The 18,963-nt window shown below is 36.5% G+C and overlaps 1 protein-coding gene across 2 annotated transcripts; it reads right to left on the minus strand.

Moving 5' to 3' along the window:
- Positions 1 to 318: 318 nt before the first annotated feature.
- Positions 319 to 3,860, minus strand: LOC120205298 (vacuolar cation/proton exchanger 2-like). Of its 2 annotated transcripts, none has more exons than XM_039205210.1 (13): positions 3,591 to 3,860; positions 3,183 to 3,230; positions 2,782 to 3,036; positions 2,631 to 2,698; positions 2,515 to 2,543; positions 2,150 to 2,346; positions 1,852 to 2,064; positions 1,636 to 1,770; positions 1,157 to 1,273; positions 1,034 to 1,087; positions 649 to 765; positions 469 to 565; positions 319 to 348 (listed from the first exon to the last, which is right to left on the minus strand). In XM_039205210.1, the coding sequence occupies exons 2-13, from the start codon at positions 3,228 to 3,230 to the stop codon at positions 323 to 325; spliced, it is 1,356 nt and encodes a 451-aa protein (XP_039061141.1). In that variant the 5' UTR covers positions 3,591 to 3,860; the 3' UTR covers positions 319 to 322. The 2 variants fall into 2 exon arrangements, with proteins under 2 accessions (XP_039061141.1, XP_039061140.1); XM_039205209.1 differs by having other exon boundaries at positions 3,183 to 3,262.
- Between the last annotated feature and the right edge of the window lie 15,103 nt (positions 3,861 to 18,963).

Genomic DNA, 18,963 nt, shown 5'->3' on the forward strand with positions numbered 1-18,963 from the left:
TCTATGAGACGTTTCACATCTTTTTAAACAAAAACGATCCTATTTCCATAAGCACAGAAAATAATCCATGAAATCTCCAAAAGCTTGAATCTTGATAAGTCACAGAACTATAATTATGAAAATACAAAGTTTAATCCTGGATGAAGATGAGCATTTAATTTGGCTATGGGTAAAAAAAACGGAGTATCTGCCTGTCAACAAAAATATTTACACCACCATGCTATGCTTTTGTAGGACAAACTCGTTTCGAATCTCCATGGTCTCAGCCTCTGCAACTTTCAAGTTTCCAAATATGATCCCCGTAGTTCATCTCCTTCACTCGTCATGTTTTCGGTATCTTGTTTTGACCTGCAATATCCAACCAGTTACATACAGCACGCAGCTGTTACTAAAACAACGAGAACCACGAAGGAGAAACCGAAATCAAAAGAAAGAATGATTTGGAGAGGGAATGGATGAATAACTGACCAGTTGCCGAAGGATCTTCATGTACGAAGAAACTCGCAGAGACTATCAGATAGCAAAGTATAAGCATTAGTCCTTTGAAGTAGTTGGATGTTCCCTCCTGCACGCCAATAAAAGAGAGACAAAGTTAACTTCACGATGTCCATTACTCGAACTCGGGTATAAAGTTCTTGATATGCCAACCTGCAGAAAAAAAGCTACAACTATAACAGTAATGAAGAGAGTTGCTGTCTCAAAAAGCTGGAAGTTCAAGTCCATTTCCCGTCCCATCATCCAACCAATAACAACACAAAAAGGTATCTGCAAATTCAAAAATAATACGGGCTTAAAGGACCAAGGCAAAAGAAATAGCATATTAGCAACACTAACATATAGAAACCGGTCTCAGCTTCGCTCCAAAGTTGTTTTAATACCATTACAAGTAATGTAAAACCACTAAATCATGTCTTGGTGTTCCGGAAACCAAAGAATAAACCAAAAGTAAAACCAGTAAATCCCAACATTCGGATGCATGACATAATGGAGTGACATCAATAGAAACCGGGTGGATCCAATGTACAATACATACCCCAAACATAGAAATCTGAGTTGATGACCCTATCGCCACTCCCAAGGATATGTCCTGAAGATGGTTTATCAATTAGCAAAAATGCAAATGAATATAAAAATGGAAGTTAACAGAATTACTTACAAGCTTGTCTTTCATGGCAAACATGATAGAGCTTGCGTGCTCAGCAGCATTCCCGATTATGGGGAGCAAGATAACACTAATAAATGCGATTGGCACATTCCATGCATCAGATGCCCCCTAAGAAACAACCACCAGACAACAGAAAGATCATAGAAACCTAATCAGCATATTCTCTCAAGAAAGTTGTTTTTAAAAACAAAAGGCAGATCAATTTTAAAAGCCAACTAAGTGCTGATTAATACCCTCCAACTGGTAAAAAGAGAGCAAATGAGGACCTCTAACCAACTTTCAAATGATTTTGTAAGTGATTCATGCTCAGACTGGCTTGAGTAGACATGACACTAGAGGATGCATATGATAAAACCAGTATTTTACGATTCATTTAACAACTTGATTCTTTGAGTGACCAATGACCTCAAATGTTTCAACACATCCATCTTGTTAACCAAGAAAGAGGGAAGCTTAAAAACAAATGTTACCTCTATGGTATCCACCAAATAGTCCGACAGGATGGAAATCCAAGCAGTCATGATAGCAAGCCAAATTATTGATTCCCATTTGGAAATTTCTGGAGCTTCATCACCATCTTCTACCTCCCCATTGTGGCTTTCTTCCTGATATTAACACCATTTGCCACAACACTAAGTATTCTACACAAAATACTTGAGACAAAATAACAAGACAAAATAGCCAACCTCGACAACAGGGACATAGTTATCATCTTGACTCTTTAACTGGAAAACAAGATAGGCAGCATAAGCTAGAAGCATAACACAACTGCTAAATCTCGAAAGAGCCAACTCCGACTTCCCAACTTGCCGTTCAGTGTGTGTGTAGTGGAGGACTGCTGGAAAGAGTAGACCCATGACTGCCATCAGCAGCAGTCCTGAATTGACAACAGCTGTGGCCTGAAGGTAAGTTTACTTCAGTTTAGAGGGATCGAATAAGGGGAAATAGAAGAAATGCGATCAGACAACATACTAATACTTTTACCTTGCTGAAGACTTGTTCCTTCCCATAATGTACAAGCCCACCACAAAAGAATGCACATCCAAGAACAAGTAGCATATTTGACAAAATTGAGCCCAACAATGATAACTGAACAACTCGCGTCATTCCGCTTTTCAGTGCATAAATTGAAATAATCAATTCGGTTGCATTCCCAAACGTAGCATTCAGAAGACCACCAACTGTAATTCGTTTCAACAGATGAAAGATCATTACTAACATGAAATTTAAAATTAAAAAGAGGGGTTTTAAAAGGAACCTTGGCAAGCAATTTAAAACCAACAAACTAGTTGCTTGCTCAAGAAAAAGAAAATCCGTAAGAACTAAGAATAAAGAATAGAAAAAAAAACCTGTAGGTCCAGTGTAAAAAGCCAGCTGCCTAAATTCAATCAAATGAAAAAAACCAATGTTAGGAACAACTAATAGCACCAAAATACCAAATTGAAAGAAGAACATGAATCCTTACTCAGTAGCATAACCCAAACGCTCCGCCAAAGGTGTTATACCTAGTAAGCTTAGAAAGAAGACCCAACCCTGCAATCCACCTTGTCATTTAAACAACTTATACAAAAAGGAAAACCAAGCAAAAAAAAAGAGCATCAAAACTAAAAACTCACATTACTAGAACTCATTTTATGAACCATGATTGCTAGAGGCCCGAAAGGCATGAGCAAGTTGAGTTTATTTGAGAAAACTACGGTCTTTATGCTCTTATAAACACCATTCCTTGTCATTTTATAGCCACCAACAGGCAAAACAGAGAACGGAAAACGTTGGTTTGAAAGAATAGGTTGTGTCTTTTGAGCATCCATTTCAGTGGAAAAGAGGCAGTCATCATCGAGATCATGCATTGCCCCATCTAATGGTCCCATCTGCAACAACATGCACTGAAACATTAGAAATGCAGGCTCTAAATACACTAAAAGAGAATTAGCAAATAAAAATGCATATCAATCAACAAAAGGAATGGTTGAAGAACAAAGAACGATAAAACATTAAAATATGAATAATAACGTACTTCAACATGAGATTGAACTCCGATTTGCCCCTTGTAATCCATCTTCATCTATCAAAAGAGATATAAGTTCTCCACAGCCACTAACATAAAGGCATCAAAAATCATGCGCTTGGTTTTAGATTGAAAAAAAAAACTTTAGCAAGCATGCTTATCACATATAGAAATTGAAGCAAAGCCAAAGAATCCCAAATCAAGATCCATCTTTCAATTTCTCATACTATCAATCATCAAGTCAATCCCAGGAAACAGTAAAGTATTCAATCCCAAGCAATCAAAAGCATAGAATAATAAAAACACAGAGAGAAAAGGGCATGGATTGCATAAAACACAACGCCTGATGCTAAAGAAACAACCCCAAAAATAGAAAAAAGCCATCAAACATAATATAGATCTGAGAAAATAACAAACCTTTACTGCAACTGTTTGAAAAACATGAATAAAAAATCCCAGAAAATTAAACAAAAGAAAGTTGATACTTTTCTTCGCCGAAGAAAAAAAAAGGGATTTCTTTTTCTTGCCAAGAGGACATCAAATAAATAAAAGCAGATCGTTAATTTCAAAAGCGTTGGAGGGTGAGGGGATATTTATGAATTATGATAATTGCTAAATTCTCTGACTCTCCGTTTTCTTCGTGTAATTTGAACTGCTTGTCTTTGTCTCCTCCTTTTGTAATTCTTGCCATTTGTTTCCCTAAATAATTTTAATTATGTTCTTAGTTTTCTACTATACTGATGTTCGGATTAATTCGAGTCGTATATTTAATTTTGATCAATGAATTCAATAGAAATTGTCTGTATACATAAAGATTCAAACTTTAAACATACTTAAATGATATCAAATTGCTTATCACTTGAATCAACGGTTAATATTTTATCCATTTACTTCGGTTTACAATAAATTGATTTTCTATAATGATACAATAAGTCTAATTTCACTGCTCGTTACTGTTGAAAAATCTAATACTTTTTTAAATAATTTCAAATTAATATTTAAGTTTATTATTAATTAAATATAAGTAATTAAATTTTAATTTGATAAAAAAATCACATCATTTAAAGTGTATTTGGACATCACAATATAGTTGCATGATAATCAACTAGTTGGTCTAAGTGGAAAGTAACTTGATTTCGCTTAAGCATGTTTCGAGTTCAAGTTCTTGTGCATGTAGAAAATCATCGCTGAGAGATTCACTCACCAAAACTATATATACGGCCTGAGTTTATTCGGATTAGTCAAAACGAAACCTTGAGAACCGGAAATATAACAAAAAAAAATATAGTTGCGTGATAATAGAATCAATATCATAGTAATTACATTCATGTGTAATTATAAGAATGTATCATTCTTTTCATGCGGTTTTCTAAATACACCCTTAATGAAAACAATTAACCGCGTTATTAATTTAGGCATACATTTAACATCATAAAAGTAGAGGATCCAATTATGTCAAAATAGAGTAAAAGGATCGAATTTCAAAATTCTAACTTAGGAGAAGGACTAGACTCGGAATTAAACCTATAAATTAATAAGGTGAGAAAAGGGGTTGAATAAAAGGGTTGAAGGTGGAGCATTAAAATAGAGGGAAAAAAATAGAGTTTCATGTACTTTTTGAAGAAAAATCAATGTGGTTTTTATATTATTTAGTTCTTTTAATTTAATTTTTTAACTCAAAAAATAAAATTAATATGATTATTTGATCAATATTTTTCTTTCGTTAATTGTTATGGTGTTGACGTGACAGTTCACGGTGTTGATATTACGATCCATAATAATAACATGACAATACCAATTTAAATGAAATATCATGTTATCCACCATGTTATCAATCACTATGGACTGTCACGTCAACATCGTAGATCATCAAGTCATTACAGTGAACTGTCACATTAATACCGTAATGATTAACGACGAAAAATATTAGTCAACGAGACCACATTAAGTTTATTTTTCAAGTTAGAGAGTCGCAATGAGAGAAAAAATAATATAAGTGTCATATTGTTTTTTTTTATTAATACAGGGAACTATGATAATTTTTCACCTAAAATAAATAAATAATTTAAGGTTAGGAGAAGAGATGTGAGAATGCATGTGAATGGATCCCATTTTGTAGTTTAATTAAAATAAAAGAGGTGCAGTCCATAGATTTGATTGGATTGGCTAAGCTTCCAGGAAGCTTCCTTTGATTAATTAAATTAAAATTATTTGATTTCAGAGATTCAGATCCATTCGCTTCTTCGTGGAGGCCACCCCCTCCATAATTTCTGAATGTTTATTTAAGCCTTAACATAATTTTGAGTCCCTAAATTATATCTCAAAATGATTTTTAATGTCTAAAGATTTTTTTATTAATTATATATATTTTTATTTTTTAATAATAAAAATATAATTAAAAAAATTTCGAAGAAACCAAACCCCTTGCGTCTTCCATCTCTCTCTTATCTCCCACCTCTGACGATGGCGAAAAGTCATAAACGACTGGATTTTCTTGGGAGCATATCGAGAAACTTAATGGTGGTGACCATTTAATGTACGACCAACTGTTTCATATTTTTTTTTTAGAAAATCAATGATCTTTTGTGGCGTTTTTCACGACAATCGACATAGTTTCATGGTGGGTGGAGACTTGATGTTGGTCGCGACGGCGAAATAGTTCTGATGGTGTCAACGGTGACTGTCACGAATTAACAGTGGTCAATCGACGGTGAAATTTTGGTTTTTTTTGTTTTTTAAATTGCATTATTAAATGCCTTTTAATTTTTTTTTTAAAATTTTATATGTGACATGTGTCAGATAACAATTAAATTTAACGGCCATTACGATCTAGGTACCTAAAAGTGTAATGTCGGACACCTATTTTTAGAGAAAAAAATCTTTAGGTATCAAAAGTCAAATTGAAGTATAATTTAGGTACCTAAAAGTGCATTAAGCCTTTATTTAAACAAAGCTTTGGGGATTCTTTTAATGACATTTTAACCTTTTTCTTTGTTATATCCAACTGTTTGCAGTTACATGTTCATGGCACTTTCTTCAATTAATCAATTAAAGTACAACAGTAGTACTCACTTCAAAATATTTATTTAAATACCACTTAAATTTATCCCTAGTTAAACAATAATTGTTTTATACCTACCTTAGTCTCTATTCTTTAATAAAAGTTCCGATTTAGCCCTACAACTTCCATTACGTACGGTTATTCGAATGATTTTTTCAGAATTTTTAATATTGTTTTTTTTTGTTTTTTTTTTACTTGTGACCGTCTCATTGGACCACATCATTACCTATTACAAAAAAAAACATTAAGAGGTTACTGGTGCATATAAGATGAAAGTTGAGAGCTAACCTGATCGAAAAATAAAAAGGCCAAAGTAAGAATTTTACTGAAATTAAGGGGCCACTTTAGGTATTAAGCCGTGAATAAAATTTAGATGGTGAAATTCAAGCAATGACTAAACAATTGGGAAGCATTGACTTGTCGTAGAGAATGAATGATTTCGCACCAAAAATGAAGATGAATGTCGTTTTCCATTTATTATGGCTATTAATTATAGTATGAAAAATAAATGAATAAACTCCGAATGGACTCGATTCGGGATAATAGTGTAATTTCTTTAAATAAATTTATGGATGATTGTTATAATATGTTTATATCTATTATTTTTTAAAGGCAAAAGGATAATTTTTATCCCTGTAGTAGACCTAATTTATCACTTCCGCCCCTATCGTATTTTCGCATCAATTTAGCCCTCGAAGTTGCTCAATTGTATCATTCTATATCTACTCATAACTTAAAACCCTAAATTATAAACTATAAATCCTAAACCATAACATCTAAACTATAAACCCTAAATTCTAACTTAAAGTTTATGATTTAGGGGTATGGAATGATACAATTAGACAAGATTGATGACTAAATTGATGCGAAAATACGATAGGGATGAAAATGACAAATTGAGTTTACTACAAGAGCAAATGTGACCCTTAAGCATTTTTTTAATATTAAATCATTATTTTATATCGAATTGGGTTTGATCGAATTAGAATTATACTCTAAAAGTTCTGATCGGGTCAGAATCATATGAAGGAATTAGACTCGAAACTCGAAGGTTAAGGATCTCAGTATTCATACTTTAATATAAATAAGTTTTCCCCTTAAATACTTGTAGACACCTAATTTCGCCCTCATATTATTACGATCATACTACTATAATATATTTATATATTGATTTTATCTCATTATAATTATATTATATGGTATGTATAACACATGTTTTGTAACAGGTCCCATATTACAACAAGTGCTAAGCCCAATACACAACAAGCCTGTTTACAAAAGAGGTAGCCCAACGGTTCAGGGCCTGAACCAACCTCCAAGCCCGGATTAGCTAGGGTTTTCGAACCCTAGCTCGCCCATCTTGTTCCAGCAGTCATCACCAGCGCCGCAGGGAACCTCCCATGAACGAGTTTCACGGCCGCACGTCTCATCACCAGCAACCCCGTAACATCCGGCGCATGAAGCAAGGACAACCACAAGCATTAGAATCCTAGTTCAAATAGGATGCTAAAAATAGGTTTTTTTTCAGATTATAAATAACCCATGTAATCAAACAAGGGGAGGGATCATCGGAGAACCCAGAACCGAGGGAGAACCCACGAGGCATCACAACCAAAAACTGAGAACACAGTGAAATAGACCACCACGGTCGAACAAACCGAGCCATCACAAAGCCGTCAACAGAGAAAACAAATAGTAAGCCAAACACCACAAACAAGATAGCCAAACACACCAACAACCGAACAGAGAACCCAAAGAAAATCAATAAACAGTAAATCATTGAACACAACAAGCCAAAACCAAAAGCAGAGCAAAAGAAAAAACATCGGAGCACGTATCAAAGAGGCCATCGGAAAAGCGAGAAGTCACCGGAAAGGTAAAACCCGAAAGGGTTTTCTTTAGATCTACTCCGACAAGGGGGTTGTTTGGGTATTTGAGTGTTGATTTTGGGTTCACGGGGACGTGAGGTTTATTTTGGTGGGGGTTCGGGTTTTCATAGGCCGCCGGCAGTGGCGGCCGGCGCGGTGGCCTGAGTGGCGGAGGAGACACAAGGCGGCGACCGGAAATCGCCTAGGGAGAGTTCTGGGAGAGTTGAGAGCTTTCTCTCGGCTGAGGGAGAAAGAATTTGAGAGTAAATGAAGATTATGAAACGAAATTCAGCTGGTTTGTATATATATATAGCAGGGACCATTATGCAAATAGAAGATTCTTTAATTCTCTCCGCAGTCCCTGGTAGTTTAAATCGCATTTCAATCTGGCCATCACTTGTAATTTCGTCTCTGGATTCTCAATTCATTCAAATTGGTCACCTTTTACATTTTTATATATTTTGTGAATTAACCCTCTAATTTTGTTTTTTTTACAGTTTGGTTTTAGTATCACTTTCAGTGCGCAAGGTCCAATTTAATTCATTCTGATCCTTTTATTTATTTACCTTATTTTGTTTTTCTAACATTTTCTAATTCCAAACTTTAACCTTTTTTATTTATTTTTATTGTTTTATTTTATTATTGTTATTTCTTTCCCATATTACACTTTTCACTTTTTCCTCTTATTTTGTTTACTTTTAAACGTTAACGTTTTTTATATTCGTTCTAATTATTACTTTAATATTATTTTTATTTTCCCTATCTCGTTTTCTTCACCTTTTATCTTTTTATTCTTTTATTTATTTTGACTTTAGTATTTTTTTTAAAAAAAAATTATTGCCATTTGATTTATATTCATTTATTTATTTATTTATTTTTCCTAATTCATTACTTATTTGTTTTTTTTTTCCCTAACATCTTCGACTCATTGTTTTCAGAAATTCCAATTGATCAAAGGTAAGTGATTTGCATCGAGTTTTTAAATTTAAATTTAAGTTTTAAATTTTCGCAACTAAGACAATCGACAAATTAATTGGTACCGAAAGGGCGGTTCAAGGGTGCTAACCCTTCCTTGACCGTAATCGACTCCCGAACCCGACACGTTTCTGGTATAACGCAGATCAGGTAAGATGGTGTCCGACCCACCTAAATTCATTTTAAAATGGTCGGTGGCGACTCTAACCCAATCAATCCACGTCGAAGCCCAATTCCGGGGCCCAACCCGAAAGACGGTTGCGACAGCTTGGCGACTCCACTGGGGACCGGTAAGTGAGTCAGGCCAGAATTAATTTTCCGTTGTCTTTTTATGCGAAAATTGTAAATTTAAATTTAAATTTATCTATTCGATTCCAATTATTTACCTTTGATTATTTTGTTTCAAATAAATAGTTGTACTGATGTTTTTTAATGATTTCAGATTTTTTTCAAAATTGTCATCTCTAAGCTCTAAACCCGAGCTCCGAACCCTTTTAAGTGGGGGTGAAAGCGACGCATTCGTGTGAATTTATTCACCGCATATGCCTAGCAAGTAGCCTTCGGGATTCATATACCTTATGTCTTCGTGTGAATTTATTCACCGTATGGGCATAAGGGAATGTGTCCTCTCGAGTTTAACTTAGTCCACACAAGCTTGTAATGAGCTTAGGACTAAGGGTCTGGCAAGCCCAAGGGGGCACAGGCAAGGAGAACTCGAGTACCTTTTTAGAACCTAAACCGGGAGACTATGGAGAATTAGAGCCCACCTCAAAACCTCACTTCAAACCCTAGGCTGTTTTATTTCATGCTTTACTTTCTGTTCAAAGCATGCGAACTAGACAAATATGCGGTTAGGATTTGTTTGAAATTAGCATACGGGATAGAGATCATGTCCGGGTAGGAATTAAAGCATGTGGGGTAGGATTTTTTCATTTTTGTTTTGATTTACCTCACTAACTCTTTTTATTTTTGTTTTCTTTTATTTTATTTTCATCATTCGCATCATTTAAAACGGGGTGTTGATCCACAAAAAATGTGTTTGTTAAACATGAATAATCAATATTAATGGACAAAGGGGTTACAATACAAAGAGATAAAAAGCTCAGAAGTCCAACCGTGGTCAGAGAATACTCAAAGGCAAAGTTGCAGGGGCAATACGAGGAAAAGGTCACTGACCCGGTCGCTCCTTTTAAAAAAACTACAAGAACAAGATGGTGAAACCCTAACTGAGCGGGATGCCATTGCTGATGAATTCAAGAAGCAAGCTTTGGATAGTTTCTCTCGCTCTAATGGCATTTTTAGAAACAAGCTCGGCAGATAGTGAGAGCCGGAGATGCAGTCCTTCGAGACCTTTTGGGGGCAAGCATCTCATTATTTGCACATTTTAGCCAAAGGAGCCGGGATGGTTCGGCAGGATATTCAACTAGTGAAAAAGACGAATCAACCTGTCAGAAGCTGTACAGGATTCGTACCATCAAAAAGAGTTTTTGTCTCTTCAGACGTAACACTTTTGTCACCAATAGGGGTTATTCAGAATAACAGGCACATTTTTTGGATCAATGCCTCAGACATTTCATGCATCACATATTTAGACATTTTGCATTTCTTATTTTTTGTGCATTTTGTTTGCATTTACATTAACTAATATATACATGTCTCATCAAAAGGAGTAAATACTGGATACACCGCCTCAAGTACTGGACATACCCCATCCACATAACACTCGTTTGAAGAAGAAGAGGATGGAAGCCAGAATTACACAAATCGAGGAGAATATGTTAAAACTACAAAAGGAACTAGAAGACAAATAACCAGAACAGTCGAAATACTCTGGAAACAATCACAAAGAACCAAGAGTCCTTGGTTGATCAGATCGTTGCCAAGTTAGTTGGCTTACAACAGACCAGTGCGCCTGGGGCAGGTTCATCGGAAGGGGTAACTATACAACCTACCCCACAGGTGGTTATCTCACCTGAAATCTTACCAGAACTTCGAGGGGACTCATCTGCTGCAAAAGCAAAGCCTCGTCCTCTGTATTCAACCCTAAGAACAATCCGGGTTATTACCATGTACCGGATTTGGACGAAGAGGAAAAAGCGAGGAAGATGGAGGAAAAATCAAACAATTGGAGGACCAAATGAATATAGTCAAAGGAGACCGTGACTACCATGAAATCGATGCAGCGGAACTTAGTCTAGTCCCGGACTTGGTTCTTCCCCCGAAATTTAAGTCCCCGGAGTTCGAGAAGTTTGACGGGAATAGTTGCCCATCCACTCACATCACCATGTTCTGCCGAAAGATGACAGGATATGGAGGAAACGACCAACTTCTGATCCACTACTTTCAGGATAGTCTGTCGGGCTCAGCCATTCGGTGGTACAACCAGCTAAGCCGATCAAATATCAAGACCTGGAAGGACCTGGCCAAGTCATTTCTAGAACAATACAAGCATAACAATGACATAAGGCCAGATCGAGTTATGCTACAAAACATGGAAAAGAAGCATAACGAGAGTTTCAGGCAGTACGCACAAAAATGGAGGGACTTGGCTGTGCAAGTTCATCCACCGTTAGATGAAAAGGAAACTCGGAAACTTTTCGTGCAGACTCTGAAGGCTCCATACTTCGGGCATCTGGTGGCGATCACATCAGGAAGCTTTTCAGACTTGGTTATGGCCGGAGAAATGATTGAGTCGGCCATAAAGCAAGGCAAGATTAAGGATGGGGAAGCCAGTAAGAAGCCTCCTATGAGGGAGAGGGATGGAGAGGTTAATAACATCAAACACTCCAGCAAAGGTGTTACAATCTCCAGCCCAAAATCAACTGCAGTTGTACCGTTAGGTACTTCTAAACAAGATTCCAGGAGGGAAAGGGAACATTTCGACCCAATTCCCATGACCTACAAAGAGCTTTACCAGCAACTTCTTGACACCCATGTGGTGTCACCATATCCAGTAGAACCCATGAAGCCCCCATACCCCAAGTGGTATGATGAGAATGCGTATTGTGAATATCACGGCGGAGTCCCAGGGCACACAATTGAGAACTGTTACGCATTCAAGAGGGTGGTACAAAAGATGCGTAACCAGAACTGGATCGACTTCAACAACTTGGGGGCATCCAAGTGAGGAATATCATTTCATCATTTGAGGCATTCTGTTTGACTTTGTTTTTCTTCCATTTTTTTTTCTCAAGTTTTTGTAAAAACATTTTAAGCAAATTTATGTTACTTTAAAGCAATGGATCATATTTGCAAATTTGCAATTCTTTGCATATCATTTGAATTAAGAAACTCTGTAAACGGTTCAAAATTACGAATCTTTGAGGAAGTAACATGATTTAAAACAAGGACTTTGACCTTATCCAGAATGTACCCTCAAACACCATACCCCGTTCTTGTAATTAACCAATATACCCTTTTCCTTTCATAAGGTGCGGACAACATGGGGCATCATTTGCCTATGACAATTACTATGTTTTTTATTTAAGACGTTCGATGATGATGATGATCTTTACAAATGAAAGAGTCGAGTAGGTGAATCCAGTTTAGGTCAGTTGCTTGAAAATTGAACTCTAAAGATGAGATTCCTTGACTTTCAAAAAACACCTAGGCTATAACATGTTCTTCTTGACAATCTTAGGAAATTAAATCCGTAAAAACTGAGCTATTCCGCCAAGGCAATTGGTTATAGAGGAAACTTGAAAGCCCTGGCCTTATGAGTAGATTACGTTCAAACCATGACATTGCTCGGACACTTGGCAATTCGGTGTTTGCTCCACTGCTCTTGTCAGGCCGAAGACTCTGTGATGAGATGAACCCTTCAGTTAACTTGATAAGAGTGATTATAATATTAAGCTGTCCCTCTAAAGCAATTGGTTTAATGCCCCGGCTTTATGGATTCAGCTAGCCAGATAATGACAAGTTAAATCAAATTATCTAAGCAAGAAATTTTCGGTAAAATGGACTAAGGGAGTTAAGGAACACCTGTTATAGTCAACTACACATGAGCACTCAAGAATTCGTTTTTAGACCGATGTTTTTGCACTGCCTTTGTTAGAGGAGCCTACAAAGCTTGAACAAATAGAAGATTTCAGAGGACTGAAATAAAAGGTCTAGTAAGTGATCATGCTAGTTGCGTCATTTTGTCCGCACCCAATTGAAGTGCCAAAGCATGTCAAGATATTAAAAAAAATGACATTTTTTTCCAAAACCTTAGAAAGGAGGTCAAGCTAAAGCCAACCCATCCATTTGAACATTTGTCAAAGAGCTGTAACTCTGAAAACGTTAAAAGAGCTATTGATTCCTTTGATATCTTTGAACTCACGTTTATAACTTGATTCAATTGCGAATAATATTTACAGCATTTTTATCATTTTCTCTCCTGAAACAAGAAAAATGAGAAAAACATTTTCAAACAGAACAATCTCATATATGAAATGTCTATAAAGCCCAAGCTCAAGAAGCAAATGAGGCACGATCGATTCCATGGACCAGATTGGCAGACAAAGCACGAAGAGATAACACATAATTCATTCATGTTGCATGCATCTTAGACATACTTAGGTGCATCACATTCCTCATTTTAGCATACATGATTTTGCAGCTTGATTCGTAAGCGTCTTTAAAGAACGATGGTGGTTGCTTAGCTCGACAGCAAGAAGCTACACTTCGACCAACTCGACAGATTGAAAATTTTCTCTCGAACTCGCAATTTGCTCGAGAGTAGATTTCAACTTCACAATGAAGGATATCTAGCTCGAAGCCAAATATCCACGATTTCAAATTCACAACGGAGGATATCGGGTCGCTCTAGACAACGCAAGTTCAACTTCACGACGAAGGGACCGCTGGTTGTCAATAACATTTCTCAATTTCAGAGCCAATTTCAACTTCTCAACGAAGGATCTTGACTCTAGACAACGCAAGTTCAACTTCACGACGAAGGGACCGCTGGTTGTCAATAAACAATTTCCCAATTTCAGAGCCAATTTTAACTTCACAACGAAGGATATTGGACTCCAGACAACGCAAGTTCAACTTCACGACGAAGGGATCGCTGGTTGTCAATAAACAATTTCCAATTTCAGAGCCAATTTCAACTTCACAACGAAGGATATTGGACTCAGACAACGCAAGTTCAACTTCACGACGAAGGGACCGCTGGTTGTCAACAAACATTTCTCGATTTCAGAGTCAATTTCAACTTCACAACGAAGGATATTGGACTCCAGACAACGTAAGTTCAACTTCACGACGAAGGGACCGCTGGTTGTCAACAAACATTTCTCAATTTCAGAGCCAATTTCAACTTCACCACGAAGGATATTGGACTCCAGACAACACAAGTTCAACTTCACGACGAAGGGACCGCTGGTTGTCAATAAATATTTCTCGATTTCAGAGTCAATTTCAACTTCACAACGAAGGATATTGGACTCCAGACAACGTAAGTTCAACTTCCGACGAAGGGACCGCTGGTTGTCAACAAACATTTCTCAATTTCAGAGCCAATTTCAACTTCACCACGAAGGATATTGGACTCCAGACAACACAAGTTCAACTTCACGACGAAGGGACCGCTGGTTGTCCATAAACATTTCTCAATTCAGAGCAGTTTCAACTTCTCAACGAAGGATATTGGACTCCAGACAACGTAAGTTCAACTTCACGACGAAGGGACCGCTGGTTGTCAACAAACATCTCTCAATTTTAGAGCCAATTTCAACTTCACAATGAAGGATATTGGACTCCAGACAACGCAAGTTCAACTTCACGACGAAGGGACCGCTGGTTGTCAACAAACATCTCTCAATTTCAGAGCCAATTTCAACTTCACAACGAAGGATATTGGACTCCAGACAACGCAAGTTCAACTTCACGACGAAGGGACCGCTGGTTGTCAACAAACATTTCTCGATTTCAGAGTCAATTTCAACTTCACAACGAAGGATATTGGACTCCAGACAACGTAAGTTCAACTTCACGACGAAGGGACCGTTGGTTCTCAACAAACATTTCTCAATTTCAGAGCCAATTTCAACTTCACAGCGAAGGATATTGGCCTCAAAACAACGCAGCTTGCATTGGATTTCAACCTCACGACGGGGGATATCCAATTCTCAGGCTCAACTTCACGACAAAGGATTTCGTTCCGACTCGACCTCACGACGAGGAGTTATTTCATATTTCAGTTCAAATTGACAAATCAGTCTTCATATCGGATTTCAACTCTACGACAGAGGATATTCGATATGGACGAAATTTGGTGTCTTGTAATCTTTGCTCTATTTTTGTTACACGATAATGAGCAAAGAGGGGCAGCTGTAGACACCTAATTTCGCCCTCATATTATTACGATCATACTACTATAATATATTTATATATTGATTTATCTCATTATAATTATATTATATGGTATGTATAACACATGTTTGTAACAGGTCCCATATACAACAAGTGCTAAGCCCAATACACAACAAGCCTGTTTACAAAAGAGGTAGCCCAACGGTTCAGGGCCTGAACCAACCTCCAAGCCCGGATTAGCTAGGGTTTTCGAACCCTAGCTCGCCCATCTTGTTCCAGCAGTCATCACCAGCGCCGCAGGGAACCTCCCATGAACGAGTTTCACGGCCGCACGTCTCATCACCAGCAACCCCGTAACATCCGGCGCATGAAGCAAGGACAACCACAAGCATTAGAATCCTAGTTCAAATAGGATGCTAAAAATAGGTTTTTTTTCAGATTATAAATAACCCATGTAATCAAACAAGGGGAGGGATCATCGGAGAACCCAGACCGAGGGAGAACCCACGAGGCATCACAACCAAAACTGAGAACACAGTGAAATAGACCACCACGGCGAACAAACCGAGCCATCACAAAGCCGTCAACAGAGAAAACAAATAGTAAGCCAAACACCACAAACAAGATAGCCAAACACCAACAACCGAACAAGAACCCAAAGAAAATCAATAAACAGTAAATCATTGAACACAACAAGCCAAAACCAAAAGCAGAGCAAAAGAAAAAACATCGGAGCACGTATCAAGAGGCCATCGGAAAAGCGAGAAGTCACCGGAAAGGTAAAACCGAAAGGGTTTTCTTTAGATCTACTCCGACAAGGGGGTTGTTTGGGTATTGAGTGTTGATTTTGGGTTCACGGGGACGTGAGGTTTATTTTGGTGGGGTTCGGGTTTTCATAGGCCGCCGGCAGTGGCGGCCGGCGCGGTGGCCTGAGTGGCGGAGGAGACACAAGGCGGCGACCGGAAATCGCCTAGGAGAGTTCTGGGAGAGTTGAGAGCTTTCTCTCGGCTGAGGGAGAAAGAATTTGAGAGTAAATGAAGATTATGAAACGAAATTCAGCTGGTTTGTATATATATAGCAGGGACCATTATGCAAATAGAAGATTCTTTAATTCTCTCCGCAGTCCCTGGTAGTTTAAATCGCATTTCAATCTGGCCATCACTTGTAATTTCGTCTCTGGATTCTCAATTCATTCAAATTGGTCACCTTTTACATTTTATATTTTGTGAATTAACCCTCTAATTTTGTTTTTTTTAACAGTTTGGTTTTAGTATCACTTTCAGTGCGCAAGGTCCAATTTAATTCATTCTGATCCTTTTATTTATTTACCTATTTGTTTTTCTAACATTTTCTAATTCCAAACTTTAACCTTTTTTATCTATTTTTATTGTTTTATTTTTATGTATTTTTCCCATATTACACTTTTCACTTTTTCCTCTTATTTTGTTTACTTTTAACGTTAACGTTTTTTATATTCGTTCTAATTATTACTTTAATATTATTTTATTTTCCCTATCTCGTTTTCTTCACCTTTTATCTTTTTATTCTTTTATTTATTTTGACTTTAGTATTTTTTTTAAAAAAAAAATTCTTGCCATTTGATTTATATTCATTTATTTATTTATTTTTTTTTCCTAATTCATTACTTATTTGTTATTTTTTTTTCCCTAACATCTTCGACTCATTGTTTTCAGAAATTCCAATTGATCAAAGGTAAGTGATTTGCATCGAGTTTTTAAATTTAAATTTAAGTTTTAAATTTTCGCAACTAAGACAATCGACAAATTAATTGGTATCGAAAGGGCGGTTCAAGGGTGCTAACCCTTCCTTGACCGTAATCGACTCCCGAACCCGACACGTTCTGGTATAACAGATCAGGTAAGATGGTGTCCGACCCACTAAATTCATTTTAAAATGGTCGGTGGCGACTCTAACCCAATCAATCCACGTCGAAGCCCAATTCCGGGGCCCAACCCGAAAGACGGTTGCGACAATACTATAAAATTAACATTATATAATTTTAAAATTCATCTCTAACCTAAAGTAACGGATATGCCATTGTCCACAACCTTCGTCATGTTAATTTTTCAAAGCTTATTCAATGGAATTTAGGAACTGTATATACCAAGAGCCCCTGTCTTTATCTAATTTTGACTCCGTCCCTAATGTTAAATTTATGATATGTCGTTGGGGTACGCGAGGTGCACATCGGCTATTGGGCGTGCCCGATCGGAAGGTGGGAGACGGATCAGTGTTGGTAGAAGAAAAGAAATTAGCAGGGAAGATTAGGGATTCCTTTTTTTTTTATTGCATTTGGTTGTAGTGGAGATGGAAATCGTAGACACATCACATAATATTGCAATGCAATTTCTTTTTTTTCAAAATAATACAGTCTTGTATTGTTGTTTGATTTTGGTGTAAATCCATTCTTCTTCGAGTTGAATATAGCATGAATATTAATATTTATTATAAGGATTAATACAAAAGTAAGTGTTGAAATTATATCTTTATCCTCGAATATGTGTCAAAATTAAATTTTTTTATTCATCTCGGTATCTAACGTTACAACTTACAAATGTTACCACTTTAAGTGTCCGGACCATCAATTGTGTTAATTTTCACTATTAAGTGATACGTGTCATGACTCGGTAATTTTACAATTTTTATTTAAAATTTAAAATTTAAAATTTAATATATATATATATATATATTTAAAAAACACAAAAATTTGAAATAATCACACTTTTGAAACCCTTAAACCCATATCGATCGCCATCATTTGTCGTTGACGAAGCTTCACTCGGTCTCACTTTCTCCGGCGATCAAAACCCCTATAAAATCATGATCGATCAACAATCGATCGGTGACGAATCTATGTTTTATATCTCACGAACCCTAATATGAAAATCGCAATCCCACATTACTTTGACAACCGATCGACAACAACTATGGCATCGTAAGACTAGGATGATGGTAGAGACTACATCTACAGTGATGATCGTGGTCGGAAATGATTAGGATTTAGGGATTTCGGGGATTTTTATAATTTAAGAAAAATTATGGTTTATATATATATATATAATAATATTTTTAATATTTTAAAAAAATAAATTTCAAAATCACCATATTATGATATGTGTCACTTAACGGAAAAAATTAACGCCGTTGATGGCCCAGACACCTGAATGAGTCAAAAAATAGTTTAGACACCTATTCGAGAAAAGAAATATTTATTTTGGTATTAAGCCTTATTATATATTCAGAAGAAAAAATCAGTTGAAAATTTTATAAAATGTTAACTATTAGTGACTTGATTATAATATTTAAATGATTAATGGATCTGATTGGAAAAAATTTGTCAGTTACCCTTAATATTTAAGAAAAGGCCCAAAGTATCCCAACACATAAAATTGGACTCAAAGTCGAAATTCAAATAAATTAGTTGAATTAAAATCCCATACGAAACTTAAGTGCTAACAGTGACCTCTTTGTCCATTGTTGATAAACATGATCAGGAAAAGGATTGAAGAGTAGCAAACATGAACATCTAAATTATCTACTCATTCTCACTTGAGGATACAAG

This window comes from Hibiscus syriacus, unplaced genomic scaffold (assembly GCF_006381635.1).
Source record: "Hibiscus syriacus cultivar Baekdansim isolate YM2019G1 unplaced genomic scaffold, ASM638163v2 tig00012370_pilon, whole genome shotgun sequence".
Classification (NCBI taxonomy): Eukaryota; Viridiplantae; Streptophyta; class Magnoliopsida; order Malvales; family Malvaceae; genus Hibiscus; species Hibiscus syriacus.

What these genes read in the sequence shown, in the direction of transcription:
- LOC120205298 (XM_039205210.1), bottom strand. Translation starts at nt 3,230, where the DNA reads ATGAAGATGGATTACAAGGGGCAAATCGGAGTTCAATCTCATGTTGAA. An exon ending in CGTTTGGGTTATGCTACTGA is followed by an intron (nt 2,544 to 2,630) that starts GTAAGGATTCAT and finishes GATTGAATTTAG; the next exon opens with GCAGCTGGCTTTTTACACTG. An exon ending in ACTATGTCCCTGTTGTCGAG is followed by an intron (nt 1,771 to 1,851) that starts GTTGGCTATTTT and finishes TGTTAATATCAG; the next exon opens with GAAGAAAGCCACAATGGGGA.